Source organism: Gobio gobio, assembly GCF_949357685.1.
Source record: "Gobio gobio genome assembly, chromosome: 4".
In the NCBI taxonomy this organism is placed as follows: Eukaryota; Metazoa; Chordata; class Actinopteri; order Cypriniformes; family Gobionidae; genus Gobio; species Gobio gobio.
Genome location: NC_137100.1, coordinates 43845013 through 43864321, shown reverse-complemented (window position 1 = coordinate 43864321; position 19309 = coordinate 43845013). Strand labels below are relative to the sequence as shown.

Here is a 19309-nt window from a genome sequence, read left to right as displayed (position 1 = left end):
GAACACAGACGTAGGTGGGTATGTTGAAGCTTTTGAACTCTAAGCTAATTGTGAGTCAGACATGACAAGCATGACTCATTCGGCCCCTCTGTGCGGACGAGTAGTAAAGTGCCAGGTCTTTGAGGTGCTGTCAAGTGAAACTATCGAGGGACGACTTTTACAGAGCAGAGTTGAACTCGGCGATCAAAAAGTCGACATGGTCTTTGTCTTTGGTCTTAAAAGCCTCCGCAATTACTTGAGTCGCCTCCCGGTGCTCCATTCCTTTAAGTGACACGCCGTTCACCTCCAGAATCACCTGACCCACCCGTAACTGCCCACAGATATGCACAGAGCCCCCCTTCTGGGAGACAGAAAGAGAAAGAGAGAGAAATAAGCAAAGGCAGTCTGAAACTTTCCGAAAGAGAGAGATCATCTATCAAAAGTGCGAGAGAAAAGACAAGTGGGAAATGGAGGAGAAAATGAGAGCTTGCCCTCTCTGATATGGTACTTTATATTGAGAGGTCATTAGCTGACCTCCTGTCATAGTATAAAGATAAAGTGCCTGAGGACAGGTGGAACGAGATAACCAAGACAAGCGTTCTGGTTGTCATCTTTTGTTCAGCTGGAGGGAGGCGGGTCTAATCGCAGTCTAATAGCCCTGCTACATTTGGGCCAACAATCTCCTCTATATAGTCCACAATCAGGCACTAATGGTCACACCATGAAAGAGCTGATGCAGTCATATAATCCTGCCGGAGTCTTATTTACAAAAAATATATATTCTTAACATGTATTACACTTTAACTCAACATGACATCTGAGCAGTAAATGCCTGATTAAAGATTGAACGGTGATTGCTCTCATAATGAACAGTTTGATAATAATCAAAGTGGATCTTAAGGAGTCTGGAAGAGCGGTAGCCATGGTTACACCTATGACATTGGCTCATTGTGCTTTTCTTTCAGGTTGGATTCAGTACATAACAGTGTCAGACAGCATCTGATATCGCACTCTAACATGCTTTAAAAATACAACTTAACCATATAGCCATTATGCCTGTGTTGTCCTTGAAATATGATCAACGGCACTTTTTTTCCCCCACAACTCTCTGAATATGTCATTTCACATTGAGATATATTAGCATTACCCTGGCATAAGGACAATCAAACATATTGTCAGGGTTCTGTCACTGGTCTGTTTATTCTTGATTTAGTGAGCTCTGACACTTCCTCTGTCTTGTGGTTCTGAGTTTGCTCGGGTCCTACGCTCTTCTGTCCACGTGAGTTGTTTTATGTGTGGAGCGTGGTGTTTGGATCCCGGCACTTCGGTCTAGTTTGGTTTTGCCTCTGTTGTGCTCTGTCTTGATGCTTTTGTGTTGTCATGTTCTGTGTGGACATGCAGTCGGTGAGAGCTCTCATTGGCTGCGTGTTTGGGTCATGTTTTGTTTGAGTTTACTAAAGAGGTAATAAACAAAACTGCGGAAAAGAGATGAGCACTGATACTAAAGCGTATTCTGAAAGCTCGTAAAGCTAGATTTAAAATAAGACAACGTATGTTATCAGCTATTACGGACATTGACCGTGAGATGGCTCAGACGAACGCGCGCCATCAGACAGAAAGAGCAAGACTGATATTTGCTGAACGCAAGACTGATACCGCTTCAATATAATTGTATATATCCTAATTAAATTTATTATAAAAGCCTTAATCGATATTCATCTTCCTACATAATTATTATGATTTTATTGATTCTTTCCAGTTATGATTTTGCTTATATCAAGAGGACCAATGATTGTTTCTTACTTTATATTTTCTAAAGTTTGTATTTGGTCTCTGAGTGGTGACGGCTTCCAGAGATTAAATATGGATTTGTCTTTCATTTTATTTTATTTTATTTTAATATTTCCTTTTACTGAAACCCTAAATAATTGTATGAATACAATTGTACTATTGTCTGGACCTCTTGCTGAGAGAAAAGCACGTTATCAGCATGTTTTGGTGAAGTGTTTTGTTGATATGTAGTTAAGACTCTCCAACCTTGGGAGAGCTGTGATTCTAGGGAGCTTTTGTGAGTGTGCCTTGCAGGATCTGTGCAGGCCTAATATTGAAGATGGACATTTGCACACATTCTGCACACAACACCAGACCTGAAGACGCCTTTCTGCAACCTCCGAGGTCAACAATGATCTAATTCTAGTGATGGGGCGACAACTAGTCTACCTAGTTTAGTGATATGCTCTGCTATCTATCCTTGTGTGGAAATTTACCGTGACTGTGCATTTTCTCTGCCAATCAGAATCATGGCAATCACATGGCAATCACATGGCAATAATGACGTGGTTAGACCTTGAAAACAGTATAACTGTTCAGAAATTGTATGTACGATAGGGGGAGGCGGGGAGGCCTACGAACTCTTTGGGAGACTTGAAGCTGGCTTCTGCTGATGAAACTGAAAACTATTCTTCAGTAAATTTGTCTTTAATTAATTACACTCCTGACTCTTGGTCTTCATTTTTCACTACTGGTCCTGGGTCCTAAGCTGTTACCCAAACACAACAAATTCTACTTCTATAAAATAACGAATAAAGAATGTGCATTGGTGTGATTTATTTGTTTTGATTTAATTTATGTAGATTCTGTAAACTTAATCTAAAATGTCTCATTTGTAATTACTGAGGTCATACTGAGGTGACATTCATGTACTGCATGTTCAGCTCACAAATAAAATCTTTCTGATATGACTTGAACACACCATTAGGCTATACGTTCAGACTGGTCAGCCCAAATAAAATTTTTGTGCATATCCGATAGAAATCCGATAGAAAGATTTAAGTGTGAACAGCAAAAAAAAAAATTTGGTTGTGCGCTACATTCATATGTGGTGTGAAATCCTATTCAAATCACATTTCTGAAATCCGTTTCAGTCTGACCGTTCGCATTGGATTTTGCATGGTTTATGTGACTTTCTCACACTACGTAAAACATTAACGTCAGATGTTGTTATAGGAAACATGCTGAAAGTTGCTTCAGAAACAAGATTGTGTTGTTGCAAAGAGCCAGACAAGCATAACAATGACAATATAACACAAAGACATGTTTTGAAACCAGCGAAGAAGACAGCACGGAATAAAGCCATGCATACTAGCCTCCGTTTCTGCTGTAGTCCAGTGTGGCGGCTACACATTGTCATGTTGTAAATAAGACAACATCAGTATTACAAATCCCTCCATGTTGTAGTTGCTGTTATTTTTGGCATATACCTACCAGCACAACATAATTTCCATATAAACCAATGCAGATATTTCAAAAACGAAAGAAAGGCATGGACTCACAAATCGGATCTGAACAGCTGTGATACATAATATGGACAGTCAATAATTTGAGATCAGATTCTAATCGGATATACAAATAATCTTACAGTGTGAACATAGCCTTAGACAGATTCCTCCAGTCTTTTATCCAAAACCCCGCCCTCCAAAGATGTGTCAGCCAATCAGACAGAGAGTGTTTCTGATCGGCAAAAAAGCCATGGGCTGTCAACAAAACGGGTTTGATGTGAAAATATATTCCGCACTTTTAATTATGGAACATGTCCAGATGGGTCTGTGACAGGCTGTGTTCTTCTGTGACCTTTCCAATGGTGAGATTTACACATGCTGGTTGTGTAAACTGACATTCTATGCAAATTTCAAGGATACTCTACCAATCAACAAAGAATACAAATACAGCAACACCGCTACAGCACTTTGTCCTCATTTAGCAGTATCGTACATAAACTCTATAAACGCTATTAGATAAAAGTTATGTTAATTTCCTATTTTTTCATCCCCTAGAGCTATAGTCATATCACTAGATGCTTGATCCCATCAGGTTTGAATATGCAAGCAAACATATTTCTGTGCAAAGCCCCTTTGCGCTAAAGGGGATATCTCTCACCTTCATGTCGAGTGAACACAACACTGATAGAAGCAAGCACACAGACACATGCAAAACGGGTCCTGAATATGCTAATGCACTATATTAGCTAACTGATGCTGGAGCAATAAAAGAAATGAGGGGAAAACAAACCTGCTACAAAACTTTCTGTAAAGTTATTACTAAAGATTAATCTAGCATCTTAACACTGTAAGATGCAGGGGTCTATCTAATAGGGAAAGTATTATCCGTGTCATGAGTCATTTCTAATAAGAAAATTGGAATTGTTTTGTCATGCAGAGCTATACTTTTAGCCATATGATGTAGAAGCAGGTTTTACTGACCTAAGCAATCATGTGTCTATGAAAGAGCAGCTTTTAAAAGCTTTCTGAAACCACATTATATAAGTTACAACTGGATATTGTACCTTGATGGTTGTAATATCAGACCTTCACAGTACATTAGCTACCCTTTCCATTAGTGGAACAAAAGGTACTTTCTGGGAATAGTAATTCTAAGACTTTGTGATACTTTTATGTTAACATTTCATATTGTTACAGCACAACATTTCTGTGTGGCTGAGTTTAAACACTACAGAATGTCTTATCAACATACTTTATAGCTCTGCACCAAAACCTACAATAGCAAGCTGCTTAGCTTTCTAGGCTATTAGCTACAGTAGGTAGCAAAACATTTTTTTAAATGGAAGCTCATAAGTAACTGTTCTGGAATACTTTACATTGGAAACAACTTCACAAGTTATTTTATAAATATGATAAAACTAAAGACTCTTCAGAGATATGAAGGATGCAATACTACTCTATGTAGGTACTCAAGATTAACATGAGATTGACAGAAATTGTGTGTGTGTTATGTACCCTTTAAACCTTCTTAGTCGTCATTTGAACTTTAACCCGTTCTGACCCACCTGTATGGTCGCAATTCGTGGCAGAGGCTGTCTGGTGTTGGCACCCCCTTCAACAGCAATACCCAGTGTACTGGCACACTTGGGCACCCGTACAAGTGTAGGCTCCATTATTCCCATCTAAAACAATAAACACAAAATGGGACGCGCCTTTAGAAATCACACTCAAAAAGATAAAAAAGACAGATTTTAAAGAATATGGAGGAATGCAAAAGAGTTGAACATGAATGAAGAAAAATCTGAGCTAAACCAAAACTATCCTTAAACAGCAGCAGGACAAACAAGACTAAATCCTTACAATGTGACATTAAGACATACACCAATCAGGCATAACATTATGACCACCTTAATATTGTGTTGGTCCCCCTTTTGCTGCCAAAACAGCCCTGACCCGTCGAGGCATGGACTCCACTAGACCCTGAAGGTGAGGAGATCCTTTAAGTCCTGGAAGTTGCGAGATGGGGCCTCCATGGATCGGACTTTTTTGTTCAGCACATCCTACAGATGCTCGATTGGATTGAGATCTGGGGAATTTGGAGGCCAATTAAACACCTCAAACTCGTTGTAGTGCTCCTCAAACCATTCCTGAACCATTTTTGCTTTGTGGCAGGGCGCATTTTCCTGATGAAAGAGGCCACAGCTACCAGGGAATACCGTTTCCATGAAAGGGTGTACATGGTCTGCAAACATCTGTAACATCCACATGGATGGCAGGACCCAAGGCACCCTGACTGGTCTGCAGCTATGCAGACCCATATGCAAACAAACTGTGATGCACTGTGTATTCTGACACCTTTCTATCAGAGCCAGCATTAACTTCTTGAGCAAAATGAACTACAGTATTTCGTCTTTTTGATCGGACCACACAGGCCAGCCTTCGCTCCCCACATGCATTAATGAGCCTTAGCCGCCCATGACCCTGTCGCCGGTTCACCACTGTTCCTTCCTTGGACCGCTTTTGATAGATACTGACCACTGCAGACCGGGAACACCCCACAAGAGCTGCAGTTTTGGAGATGCTCTGACCCAGTCGTCTAGCCATCACAATTTGGCCCTTGTCAAATTCGCTCAAATCCTTACGCTTGCCCATTTTTCCTGCTTCTAACACATCAACTTTGAGGACAAAATGTTCACTTGCTGCCTTATATAACCTACCCACTAACAGGTTCTGTGATGAAGAGATACTCAGTGTTATTCATTTCACCTGTCAGTGGTCATAATGTTGGTGATTGGTGTTCTGTTTAACAGTTGTTTATATGATGAAATGACACTAAATCATTTCAACAACAGAAGTTTTTCGCTGCTCTCTCACCTGTTTTGCGATGGCCTGTGCGAGTCCTTCTGCTCTGCGTGTTTCACCTATGACCTGCAGGAAGGGAGGTTTACCTGGCCGCGGGCTGCTGTCCTTACTCAACCCTCCAGCCTCTACGATATCCACTCCACTGTCCTCGCTCAGAGTCTGTCCGCTGTCTGACAGCTGGGACAGCGTGGCTCCTGGGAATACAGACAAATGAGCACACAAAGCCATAAATAACCACACAATTTAGCTTTTAGAGATTAGAGGTCTGTGTTCAGAATTTATGTGAACCTCACACATTAGTTGGATCTGAAAAGAGTTATTCAGCTGGACGAATTCCCTAAGTGCTGAACTTCATCAAAGTTTAGATGGGGCTACTATGGCTGTCAATTTAGCATGTTAAATTAGTGCGACTAATTATTTCAAATGAATGAGATGCCGCCTGACCCCTATGTGCATCCTGTAATAAGGTATCCTGCCATCTGAGAAATTAAAGCATTAGGTACCTTCTTTTATCTTTATATTGACATCTAAAGCCAATTTTTGTAATGTGCATTCAGCTGGGCTGGGTATCGATAAAGATTCCCAGATTCAGTTAGATTGTGATTCATTTTGGTATATTTCCATTATAATGTCTATTTTGCTTGTGTATGAAAGACATTTCTTGTGGAAAAACTGTTATTATAATAATGTGTAAAATTATTGTCATGATTCCTGTCTTGTGTTCCCCTGTTTAAGGACTTTTAATTTTAAATGTTTTCCGTTCCTATTCTTTCTGTGTTCACTTCCTATTTAGTTCCTGTTTGCTTTGTACCTTGTTTGTTTCCATAGCTACCCTCTTTTGTTTTCATGACAATTCATCACTTTCACCTGTCCTGTGTTAGCCCCTTGTTACATTGTGTATTTAAACCCCATTCAGCTCTCTTTTTTTTGTGCTCTTTTGTTTTGTTTTTAACCATGCATTACAATTATTATAAAAGTATAACCTCAGTAAAAAGTTTGTCTTTTTTAAATTGTTTATAAGAATATATATGTATATATTTGTCAAATAAAGATATGTACACATTAAACATACCAAGTATAAATCTAACTAGAGCTAACTTAAAAGGGTTAGTGAAAATTCTGTTATCATTTACTCACCCTCATGTCATTCCAAACCTGTATGACTTTCTCTCTTCTGTGGAACATAAAGAAAAGATGGAAGATATTTTGTTTTTTTAATGGAAGTTAACCAAAACTGTTGACCAGACCAACCTTCTTCAAAATGTCTGCTTTTGTGTTCCACAGAAGAAATTACAGGTTTGAAATGGTTTACATGCACACTCATAATGCAATTATAATGGGATTTTGGCAATATTGCGATTACACTTTACCTGATGAAAATACAATGCAAGTCTGAAAAAACGAACACAATTTAGCTCATAATTGTAGTAACCATAATCTGTCATGGTGTGTTTGGGTTTTGTTCATGTTCATGCTTCCTGTTTGTCATGTGATTCCCTTGTCCTCATGTGTTATGTTCTCATTGGTTGATTTAGTCATGTGTTCTCAGTTCAGTTCTGTCATTGGTTCATTGTCTTGATTGTTCACAGGTGTTTCTTGTTTAGTCATTAGTCTTTGTGTATTTATACCCTCATGTTTGCCATGGGCCACAGTTGGTGAGTGTCAGTCATGGTTCAAGTCTGTTTTCAAATCAAGTTCAAGTCATCTTCTGTATTGTATCTATTCACGCACTTCATGTAAATAAACTGCACTTGGGTTCATCACTTCAACTTGCCATCAGTGGATCAGCATAATCACAGTAAACTATGTGAGTTCAAAGGGTTACCCAAAAATTGAATTACTCACCCTTATGTCGTTTCAAACCTGCAAGACCTTTGTTCATCTTCGGAACACAAATTAAAATGTTGCAAAAAACAATCAAAAAAAGAGATTTTTGAATAAGGTCGTTATTTTTGTTTGTTTTTTGTGCACAAAAATTATTCTCGTCGCTTCATAAAATTAAGGTTGAACCACTGGAGTCACATGGATGATTTTAAAAATTTATTTCCTACCTTTCTGGGCCTTGAAAGTGTTAATTAAATCGCTGTCTATGGAGGGGTCAGAAATCTCTCGGATTTCCTCCAAAATATCTTCTTTTGTGTTCTGAATATGAACGCAGGTCTTACGGGTTTGGAAAAACATGAGGGTGAGTAATTAATGATTTTCATTTTTGGGTGAACTAACCCTTTAAATCACAATAATCAGACATGTAAACACATTACATGCTGCTCTGACCAACTTTTGCTCAGACGTACACGTACACAACTTCATAAGTAAACTTATTTTCCCTCCACTCAGAATCACTGAACTCAGTCAAAACAATTCGCTGCGCAGTCTCTGTTGCTTCATCCAGAGATGGTGCAAAAAACACGACGGCAACGCATATCCAATACGTCCATAGAAATGTGTTTTGCATTTGATGAAAGTAGATTAAAACAGTGGCCAGTAACATGCCTACTGTATGTGAGTCCATCATTTGTGCTCTGGTGTAATAATCACAGCGCTTGGCATAATCAGAATAATGAAAATTGCATGAAAACGGGAGTGAAGAGGTTTACTTTGTCATGTAAACATCTTACTGTGATTAAGTCCTTATTGTGATTATTGGAAATAATCGCATTATTGGTGCACATGTAAACGTAGTCAATGATGACTTTTGATAATTTTTGGGTGATTTATGCCTTTAAGATGTAATTTCAGAGTGCCTTCACCTCGTAGCTGAGGCTGGGGTCTTTCCTCTGTCGTCTCCGGCTCAGGATGTAATGGGCTGTTCTGGGTGGCGCCGCAACTGTGTGTAGATGGGGAGCCCTCGAGCTTCTCTGGGCTACAGGGAGGCGGTGCTGGCATTAGCAGTGAAGGCGAAAGGGACGGAGAGGAGCGGGGAGAGATCATTGGGGTGCCCTCTCGAGAACGATTTGGAGACTCTGGGTGCGGGGAGAGCACCGCCGCATGCCTGCTCATCAGAAACTGAACCAGATCTCTACACGGTGGTCCGGAGGAAGCGTGATAGGATGATGATCGTGGAGAGCTGTGATGGTGAGAGCAGGGTGGAGGTGTGTGATGGACAGAGCAGGGGGAATTGGTGTGGTGGATGGTACACGGGGAGTTGTGAGTGGAGCATGGCGAGTGTGAGTGATTATGGATGTGGTTTTCCTGGTGCCGCCTACATGGGGCAGTGAAGAACAGGTTGGTCTGGGACAGCTTAGACGAAGGTCGTTTGGTTTGACTTTTTGGGCTGGCATGTCGAATAGGTGGAGGGGGAGGCTTGAACGATGGGGGTGACTCAGATGACGGCTGCACATTATCCTGAAATAAAACAGAAATGTACTGTCCATTTTTATCTCCTCACTGTCACTTGCAAATACTAAGACAGGCAATTAAAGGATGCATTATCATTGAGGGAGGCAATTAAAGGATGCATTATCATTGAGGGAGGTTATGATAATTCTGTGAAGAAGAAAAAAACACATTCTGACATTTTAAAGCTTTTAAAGGTGTCATTTCCTTCCCAAAAGTCAGCACATTATGAAATTAACAGATGATAGAGTTGTCAGTGTACAACAATTTAGCACAAGCAAATGTTTATTACAAGGCGGTCAATTATGGATTAATCTAAGATAATCGTTTATGATTACAAGAGTTAATGTTGAGCTACTGGTGCTTAATTAAACCATTGCAAACTTCAGCAAATTGACTGATAAAAAGGAAATCTGTCACAACGGCACATCTTATGATGATGTCACCATGCATTTTCTATGTATCAAAGAATCCTAAAAAATTGACCAGTTTCCACAGATATATTAAACATAATAGTTTTCAGCATTGATAATAAAGAACTTGATGCTGAAAATTCAGCTTTGCCATCACAGGAATAAACTGCATTTTAAAACATATTCAAATAGAAAACAGTTATTGTAAATTGTAAGAATATTTCATCATATTTCAGTTATTACTGTATTTTGACTACTTTCAAAATCGTAACTTTTGAATAGTAGTGTATATGTTGGTGTTATTTCTTTGAGTTTTGCGCCCTTTTCAAATTTATTTTTCAATTTAATTTGAATGATATGTGGCATATATTCTGCATATGCTGTTCTTAATTTACAAAGAGGTCAAGTAGAGGCATCCTGTACAGTATACACAACTAAATCACAGAGTATGAGACTGATCTATCAATCTTTGAGATTACAAAGGCGATGTGAAAGTCTTTGTTTTTTAGAAATAAATGTTTTGTTTTCCTAGCCCTAAATCTTGTCCCTTTCTTTCCTTGTAACACTCAACTGATAAAAAACAAAAAAAACATTTTAACGTTGGCTGATTTTGCTCCACCAAACGTTTGTTTAATCCAATCTAACAGCATGTAGACACACAACAAAAATAAACAACTCACCAGAGCAACGTCAGGAAGAGAATTTAGACTCTCAAGTTGCATCAAACTCCCATCCAATCTGCACTCACTCTAAAAAAACGAAGCAAAAAGCATAAACAATCACTGAAGTGACTCGGTTGTACACAGCAACAATCACTCCAGAACAAAATACAATCAAAAAATTTTTGAGTTGAAGACATTCACACTCCACTTGAGAGGCAGTTCTTCATTTCGTAGCCTTTCTCATCAATTCAGCTCAACTGCCAGCTTGCATTGAGGGAGATTTACCATTCATAATAATGGTTGGAATCAAATCATGAAATGACACAGTAGATCAGACTATTCAATGCAGGCACAGATGAAATCAGTCGGAACAAAGTTAGCTATTACAGATACAAATAATGATCCCTCTTCCTTCAAAAGGCATTATAAGCATGAGGATAGAGCATTAAAGTCAATTATTATATTATATTATATTATGATGTATTTTGTATTGAACTTTGTTTTCTTTCAAAACATGTAAAATCTTTTGAACAGTAGTATATGTCGGTTTTAGTATAATTTCTTTGAGTTTTGTGCCTTTTTCAGTTTTATTTTTATAAACAAATAATGATTATATATGTTTGATATAAATTATTATTCATCAATTTTGATGTATACACTATCGTTCAAAAGTTTGGGGTCAGTAAGATTTTTTTGTGTGGAAATTAATAGTTGTAAACAGTTAAACAAATAAATAAATTGGAACAATATTTCACAATATTACTGTAGATTAAATATTCAAAAACAAGTACATTTGTACCCAAGTAGAAATGTAAAAATATTCCTGAAAAGAATGTTCTTAAAAATCATTGTAAATAACTTAAAGTTAGGATAACCTCCAACCTGTCTTAAATCCCCAAAAGTAAGATGTTTAATTAAATTATTGAGTTGTTTCAAATATGATTATTTGCAAGTTTACGCTACGCATAATACATATTAATAGTACCATGAATGTGGACTCTAAAGTGACACATTCTTAAGAATGTTTCAAGAATTGTACTCGTTCTAATAAACTTCTTAGAAGTTATCTTAATCATTTTCTAACTTCTTTTTTAAGATTTTCGTGAATCCGATCCCTGTACTTTAATTTCATTCACCAGTGCATGCTAATATTCACATCCACATGCCTTGTTGTAGCCGAGGACTGCAGGGGTCAGCTGGCAAGCAGAAGTAATGTAACCCTCTGGATGGGTGACGCAGATTGAATCAGGGTGCAGAAGGCCTGGGCCTCCGTGCCGAGCTCTCCACGCCTCCATCTCGCGATTTAACACCTGCCCGTCGAATCGCTCCAGGTCCTGCGGAGCGATCAGAGTCCGCACCTCAGCCAGCAAGGACAGCTGGGAAGCAGGAACAGCCAAGAGATCATTAAATGAAACACCTGAAATCATCCAAAATATTATACACTTTTGCTAACTATCAAACTAAGAGTTTTCAGTGACATTATGGTTTGTTAGCCATTCTTCTGAGGTTTTTTGCTGTCAGCCTCACCTTGGCATGTGTGTTGAACAGTTCAAACAAGGCCATGGCCAGAGGCTCTACCCCGATGTGTGCGCGCTGGTACTCTTGAATGTAGTAGCTCATGGTCTGTCTCTCTGTCTCTGTTAGAAGCATGAACGCCTGTTCCTCCAGCGAGTTCCACGCTCCTGTGCGTACCACTCCGACCGCTGGCACAACACCTTTACAACAGACTGACTGCAAAAAAGGGAAGATAAAACAGTAGAGGGTGTCTATGAACTGTAAAGCTGTGCAGGAGTGTGAAACCTCTTATTGTTCAGTCAAATGTTTGCATCTACAAAGATGCCTTCATTTGTTTTAAAGCTGCACTATGTAACTTTCTTGTGCTCAAAATTGACAAAATGTATATAATGAGCGAGTACATCATTAATCCATTTTCCAAACCGTGTTTTTGTCTTATCCTGAATCCCTATGGTACACATATAATAAGTGTTTATATTCATACTATTTTAGTCCGGTTTGGATCACACCGCTGCGGAGTAGCAAAGTACCCGCGTGACTCGTCATAGACTTAAAAAGAGAGAAGTAGCTCCTACTACAATGTTCTTCCGCAAGACACATGCAGTTTTGTTTATTAACCGCTAGAGCGCCAAAAGTTACATAGTGTTAATTTAATGCCCTTTCAATTGCATCTCAGAGCAACACACAGTGGTCTTTCATTCTTAAATTAATCTGTGTTTATGAAGAAATCATTTGAGTGATTGACTCAACAAATGTTATTTTAGCATCATTGAGATGCTATTATAGTTTTTATTATTACATTTTCCACTTTAATTTTCATTTTCATTGTTGTGTGTTTTGGTAATTTATATTAGTTTCTGTTTTTAAAATGCCTTTATTTTAGTTATTTTTGTACATGTTAAACTAAATGACAATAATAAATGGAGGTGTATATGATATTATTTCAGCTAATGTTTATTTGATTGTGATTTCAAGTAAGGCATTTTTTTGTTTAAAGGTAGAGTAGGCAATTTGTTTTATAAACACTTTTTGTTATACTGGTTGAAACTCTCCACATCCTGATAGCAATAAATAATAGAAGTGGTCTAAATATTAAAACCTGTACTTATATCTTCTGTGGAAATCACAGGACCAAAACATGTTCGTTCAATCATTGCTTTCGGTCCAAATGCAATGATATGATGTCCTACCTGTCTGTCAACATATGTATTTCCATACCTCCACGCACCCTGCTCACACAGATATCACATCACACATGGATTTGGAGAGTGCCCTGAATGAAGGGTTGGATTTCATGCTTTCAAAGCTAGCTTGCTATTGCTAGCTGCTCCAAAATTGGCTACTCTACCTTTAAGTTTTAGGTAACTTTAATAACCATGTCGAATGACCCACAAATTGTTTTAATGAATGATTCTATGACTCATTCATTGAGACATGAACTTGTCACCACCTACTGGAAGTTTTAGTTTTATATATCATTTAATTTTTTGAAATCAAAATTGTATTTAAAAAATCAATGCTATTTATGCAATCACAATTGTAAATGCATGTATGCCACGTCTAAGCCACATTAAACAGTCTGTGTAAACTCATCTAAATGCAACTTCCTATAGTGTCTTAATATTCTAATTGAATATATTGATAAATATAAGAATTTGACATAAGAGATTAATCATTTATTAAGTTTAGAAAAAAATTGACATTTACAAATATAATTTTTTATTTATTTAACTGATTTCTACTGACAAATTAGCATTGTAGTCACTACATTTTAGCTTGTTAAGGTCACATGAATTTTTTTATATCATTTGCATGATTTTATGGTGTCTCAGAAGCCTGTCTGAAACCCTTAGGAGGTATCTCATATTAAAACGCTGCCTTTGAAGTCTGTGAAGGCAGCTGGATTTTGTTTCGGATACAGCCACGGTTACTAATTTATTTTTATAACTGAAAATAATCAAATAGTGGCATGTAGTGCTACAGTGATATAAAACAGTTGTGCAATCATTAGTCACACCATGTAGTTGATATGAACTGATGTAATGTGCATGTTCAGGTCAGTGTGTGGGCAGCAGGCACTCATGGGAAAGAGAGAATAGCAGCTGCAGGACTGCATCTCCGAGACCTCACCAGTCAGCCATGTCTAATATGTAATGTTACATACCCTGGGGTAACAAACTCGCTCTCTCTCTCTCTTATTCATGCACCTTTTCTTTGAAAACATGCCCCTCCTCAGATTTCTACTTTTAGATGCTCTCCTTAATCAGACCAACATCACAATAACTCCAGCATCTGTCAACAAGCTTCATCTCTCTCACTCTTCTTGCCTCTATGTCTCAGGGTGCTGCTATTGCTATAAAAAACAAACAAACATTGAAACACTGTGCATGGTATATCTATGCCCCCAAGCATCTAGCTGGTGGCTTACTCTGAGAAACAAAACTTCAGAAAAGACATCCGATACACAAACCTTCAAAAGTTTAGTATGAGAGAAAACAGGGAGAACACAAATCCATTCAACAACGCAGAGGAGTGGTGCTCAACTGGTGGGTTGTAACCTAAAAAAATGGTCTGATATGGACAACGCTAAATGCAAATAATAATACACATCTAATTATATAATCATGCATAGTTTGCACACCAAAATGGCCAACCATTTGTTGCTGACATCAAAGGTTGTGCATCCAATCCAACCTTATAGAATACATCAAATTTCACTTGCAAGGAGGATGAACATGGATGTGCTGACCGTAATTTATTTTGCACAGTGAACTATTGGCTCTCTGGAACCATCATAATTCATAAACATTCAAACTATTAGCCATGTAAAAATAAGATTCCTATTCTGCCCACATGATGGTACAAATATAGCATAGTGTTAGCCAAGTTCATGGTGATACACCATTACATTTAATTGTTTGATTTTAAACATCATTTTCTTTAATTGTGGTAAATAATTTTGGATTGTATTGGGTGGTCACCTAATGTCTGATGTAAAGTAATGTAGAGTTGAGAACCACTTGCTTCCATGTATGTTCGAATTTGTGAGAGAAATTATGTTTAAGAGCATATACAAATATAATATATGAATACACTATCGTTTGTTTAAAATAAAAATAAAAAATACTTTTATTCAGCAAGGATGTGTTAAACTGATCAAAAGTGATAGTAAAGACTTTTACATTGCTATAAAAAATATATATTTCAGATACATGCTCTTGAAATTTCTATTCATCAGATAATCCCCTTGACATCACAGGGAATAAATAAATTGTAAAATATATTAAAAAAAAGGAAACAGTTATTTTATATTGTATTAACATAAAAAAAAATACAGTTTTTACCGTACTATATTTTTGATCAAATACATGCAGCCTTGGTGAGCATAAGAAACTTCTTTCAAAAACACCCTAACATTTTGGAACGTTAGTGTAGATCAGGGAAAGAGAATGATACAGATAGAGAATAGAAAAATTTGCTCTGACAAGCACAGTGGTTTGCTTGCGAAATCAATACTTTTTTTGTATTTAGTTGCGTCTGTCCTTGAGTGCTTTCATTTGGAAAAAACAAATTGGAATGTCTTTCCCATTTCCTATTCTATTTCTCTACTCACACATGATGAATGGCACAATTGGTGATCAGACTCAAAAATACTCAGTATGTATACCGGTGGCTGTAACATAGACAGCTTAATTCTTCTAATTAGAAAATTGTGTCTTTTGCCTCTTTTCAGTGTTCTAAAATGTGCAAATTTTCATCCTGTTGTCATCAGAAAGTACATGTCCTCATTCCTCACCTCACACCATCGGTAACCTCACATTATAACGTTACTAACCAATGTAATTGCTGATTAGGGTACATTTACACGACAATGTGTTTTCGCATGCAGACGACAATATCAAAATGAGCCCTGTTTACGGATCCGCGAAAACGACTAAACTACTGGCTGCCATTTTGTAAAAGAAAAACTATAGACTGAACATGTAATACACATGCGCATGACGGCATAGTTTTCACAAATGCATGTTTTTGTCGTTTACACTACGACAAACGGCATCGTTTTGAAAAGTTTGCATTTTCAGGCCCTCAAAACAGCATTGTCATGTAAATGAACAGTCAAAACGCATACAAAATGTTCAGTTTTTAGTTGAAAACCGGTAACATGTAGTGAAAACAGCCCCTTAGTTGCAAGGTATGCTAACAGCTTATTAAAGTAGCTGACATTTGGACCCTCAATTTATAAAATGCATGTGCTATCAGATTTTATCCCAAATTCAATGGTTTTCATCATACATCAAAATGAGTAAAAAATGGCATGAAAATATGTTCAAGTATGCTTTTAAGTAAACTGAAAATTGGTGACAATGCAAATGTGGGAAAAATGTTTATTCAGAACATGCTGATATGTTAATAGATAAAAATGTCAATAGATATTTCAATAGCTATGGAGCCAAAAAATGCACAACTCACTGCACAACAATTTTTACGAAATATTAATGTTTCTTAAACACCAATTTGTAAACAACGACGAGGCCGGACAAAGAACTGAACAAAATTGATTTTCACCTGTATTTTAAACATTCATATCAACTGGGGGGGAAATCTCATTTTACATGAAGGTTTCATTTGGCAAGCTGCTTTGCACTTTATCTCAAAATGACTAGAGAGATGATGCCAGGGGTCTGAAGAGGACCATCCACCCTTCATTACTGCCCTCATTCCTGGATATTGCTGATCCACAGCCCTGATCACTAAAACTGTCCCTTGGCGTTCCACTGTGCCATCAGCCTTAATCAATAACTCAGGATAAGGCTGCCTCAGCCAAATTAAATCTTAAGTTTAAATGCACATGCATAAGCACCCTACTGACAGACTCATCACCCACAACAAACATTCATTACAGTCTCAGTTCCACCAAGGACAATTGCTGAACTGAGAAATATAGCTATTCTTTAAGCATGAATAGTCATTGTGCTTTACAGGAAGTACTGTACATTACGATAGCGATGACTGGATGCTGGGCTGACATCAGGTCTGACTTTGTTGATTAAAATGAGTTATGACTCAGAGCAGGATGCAGGACTAAGGAGTTACATCAAGAACAGGAAGACGAGGCAGATCCGTTCTGTCATAATAATGTGATGAATTATGTTAGACAATCAAACAATCTATAAAAAATATATGGGAGTGACACAAACAAAGAAAGATATGCTGCTCCCTGTAAAACACTGTGTTAAATCTTATCGAAACAGTTCACTCAAAAATGTTATGTTTGTTACTCACACTCCAAACAGAAAATGCAAACATACACACTGCTGTTCAAACGTTTGGGGTCAGTACGGAAAAAAAAAAGTATATTTTGCTCGCCAAGGCACCATTCATTTTGATCAAAACAGTAATACTGTGAAATATGTCTCTAATTAAAAATAACTGTTTTCTATTTGAATATATATTTAAAAGGAAATGTATTCCTGTGATGCAAAGCTGAATTTTCAGCATCCATTACTCCAGTCTTCAGTGTCACACGATCCTTTATCATTCTAATATGCTAATTTGGTGCTCAAAACCTCTCTTATTATTATCAATATTGAAAACAGTTTTATCTATACTTTTCCACTTGTGCAATTTGCAGTATTAGATTAACATGCTCCTCTCTATATCTTATATTGAATAAAGTGGCAAGGATATTCTTTAAAAATTAACCTTTTGTAATCCACTGAAGAAAGAAAGTCTTACATGTATATTTAAACTAATCATTTTGGTTTTGGGGTAAACTATTGCTTTAATTCTCTGGAATTTAACACTACACATATCCTGCTCTGTGTGTGGGCTATAGACTTGCTAATACATGAGACAAGGCAACTCAAAACGAGTCTTTTTTCAATACGTCGTAAAGAAAGTAGTTGACAGTAAACCTACGGATGCAGAAAGAGAGAGGGGGGACTGGCACCCTGTGCACACAATAGTGTTCAACCAGGTGTATTTTTGAGTGACCTACATAAGTCCTATTGAAGTGGTTTGCTCAGGCTTGTTGAAGCTCTGATTCTCCAGGCTACACATGATGGACAGCTTGTATTGTATCTGTTCCGTGAAGCCTTCTAGAAGGACACAACCCTCTCGCCTGCCCGCTGAATGATGGAAGGTTTATTCCAACAAAATAAAAGCGTGCCAGTCCTGAGGCGCAGGGAGGGGAGGGGAGGGCAGCGGACAGCGGACAGCCCAGCCTAAAGCAGTGGGACTGAGAGGAGTTATTTACACACGACCCAAAAAACTATACACACTGCTTAAGGTTACGGAGTCAAAATACAATTTGAATCCAGAAATCAAAAGATGAATCCAAAAGAAACAATCATTCCTCTTTTGTCCTTTAAGTTCTGCTTTTATGCTCCATGAAATTATGTAATTTCACTTCCCTAACACACCTTGAATGCAACAAAGCATGTTGACTCTAAACATCCACTTACAGATGCCACCATTTGCCTTTTCAGCACAAGGATTAACAACAAATTAGCAATTTATGTTTCAGCATTGATTGATGCATCTATTTTCCTGTCCTCATTCAAATGTAATTGTGTAAGCCATAAGCAGTTCTGACTGTAATCGTCTGAGTAACAATGAATTAGTATGCCTTGTCTCCAATCCACAATAATGATCTACTGATTATTGTGGGTGGAAACACAGTGCTTGCTTCGGATAAATTGATGGCTTCATTTGAGAAAAGCTTTTAATCTACATTTATCTGAAAAACATAATGTGTTTAAAAATTTATATGAGTCAGGGCTGTGGCTTAAGCCTCGTTCAAACTGTCCATCCAAATCCAATTTTTGTGCATAACCGATTGGAATCTGTTCATATTTAGCAAATGTGAACGACAAAAAAACAAAAAACATATTCACATGAAATGCGGATTTCTGGAAACCACTCTAATCTGTCTTTCTCACACCATGTAAATCGTAAACATGTCAGACGTTGTTATAGAAAACATGATGAAAGTTGCTGCAGAAACAAGGTTGTGTTATTGAGCCGGTTGAGCAGAAAATTACAATATAATGGGGACATGTTTGGAGATGCCAGCACAGAATAAAGTTGACTCAGAAGACATAGTAGTCCAGAGCGGCGGCTACATATTGTCATGATGTAAATAAGACAACATCTGTATTGCAAACCCCTCCATATCGCTGTTGTTGTTTGTCCAACAACGCAATGTCATTGCCATAGAAGCCAATGCAGATATTCCGGAAAATGAAAGAGTGCCACGGGACAC

At 37.7% G+C, this 19309-nt stretch overlaps 1 protein-coding gene across 1 annotated transcript in view; it reads right to left on the bottom strand.

Annotated features, from left to right (window-relative positions):
• Positions 1 to 157: 157 nt before the first annotated feature.
• Positions 158 to 19309, bottom strand: part of whrnb (whirlin b) — a gene marked incomplete at its 3' end in the record, with an annotated part of 68622 nt that continues 49470 nt past the window's right edge. Inside the window, exons 6-12 of the mRNA XM_079816017.1 lie at positions 12058 to 12261; positions 11697 to 11906; positions 10549 to 10617; positions 8870 to 9464; positions 6132 to 6313; positions 4823 to 4939; positions 158 to 340 (exon numbers count right to left, since the gene is read on the bottom strand). Of these exons, the coding sequence (XP_079672143.1) occupies positions 158 to 340; positions 4823 to 4939; positions 6132 to 6313; positions 8870 to 9464; positions 10549 to 10617; positions 11697 to 11906; positions 12058 to 12261 (1560 nt within the window). The remainder of the gene's footprint in view (positions 341 to 4822; positions 4940 to 6131; positions 6314 to 8869; positions 9465 to 10548; positions 10618 to 11696; positions 11907 to 12057; positions 12262 to 19309) is intronic.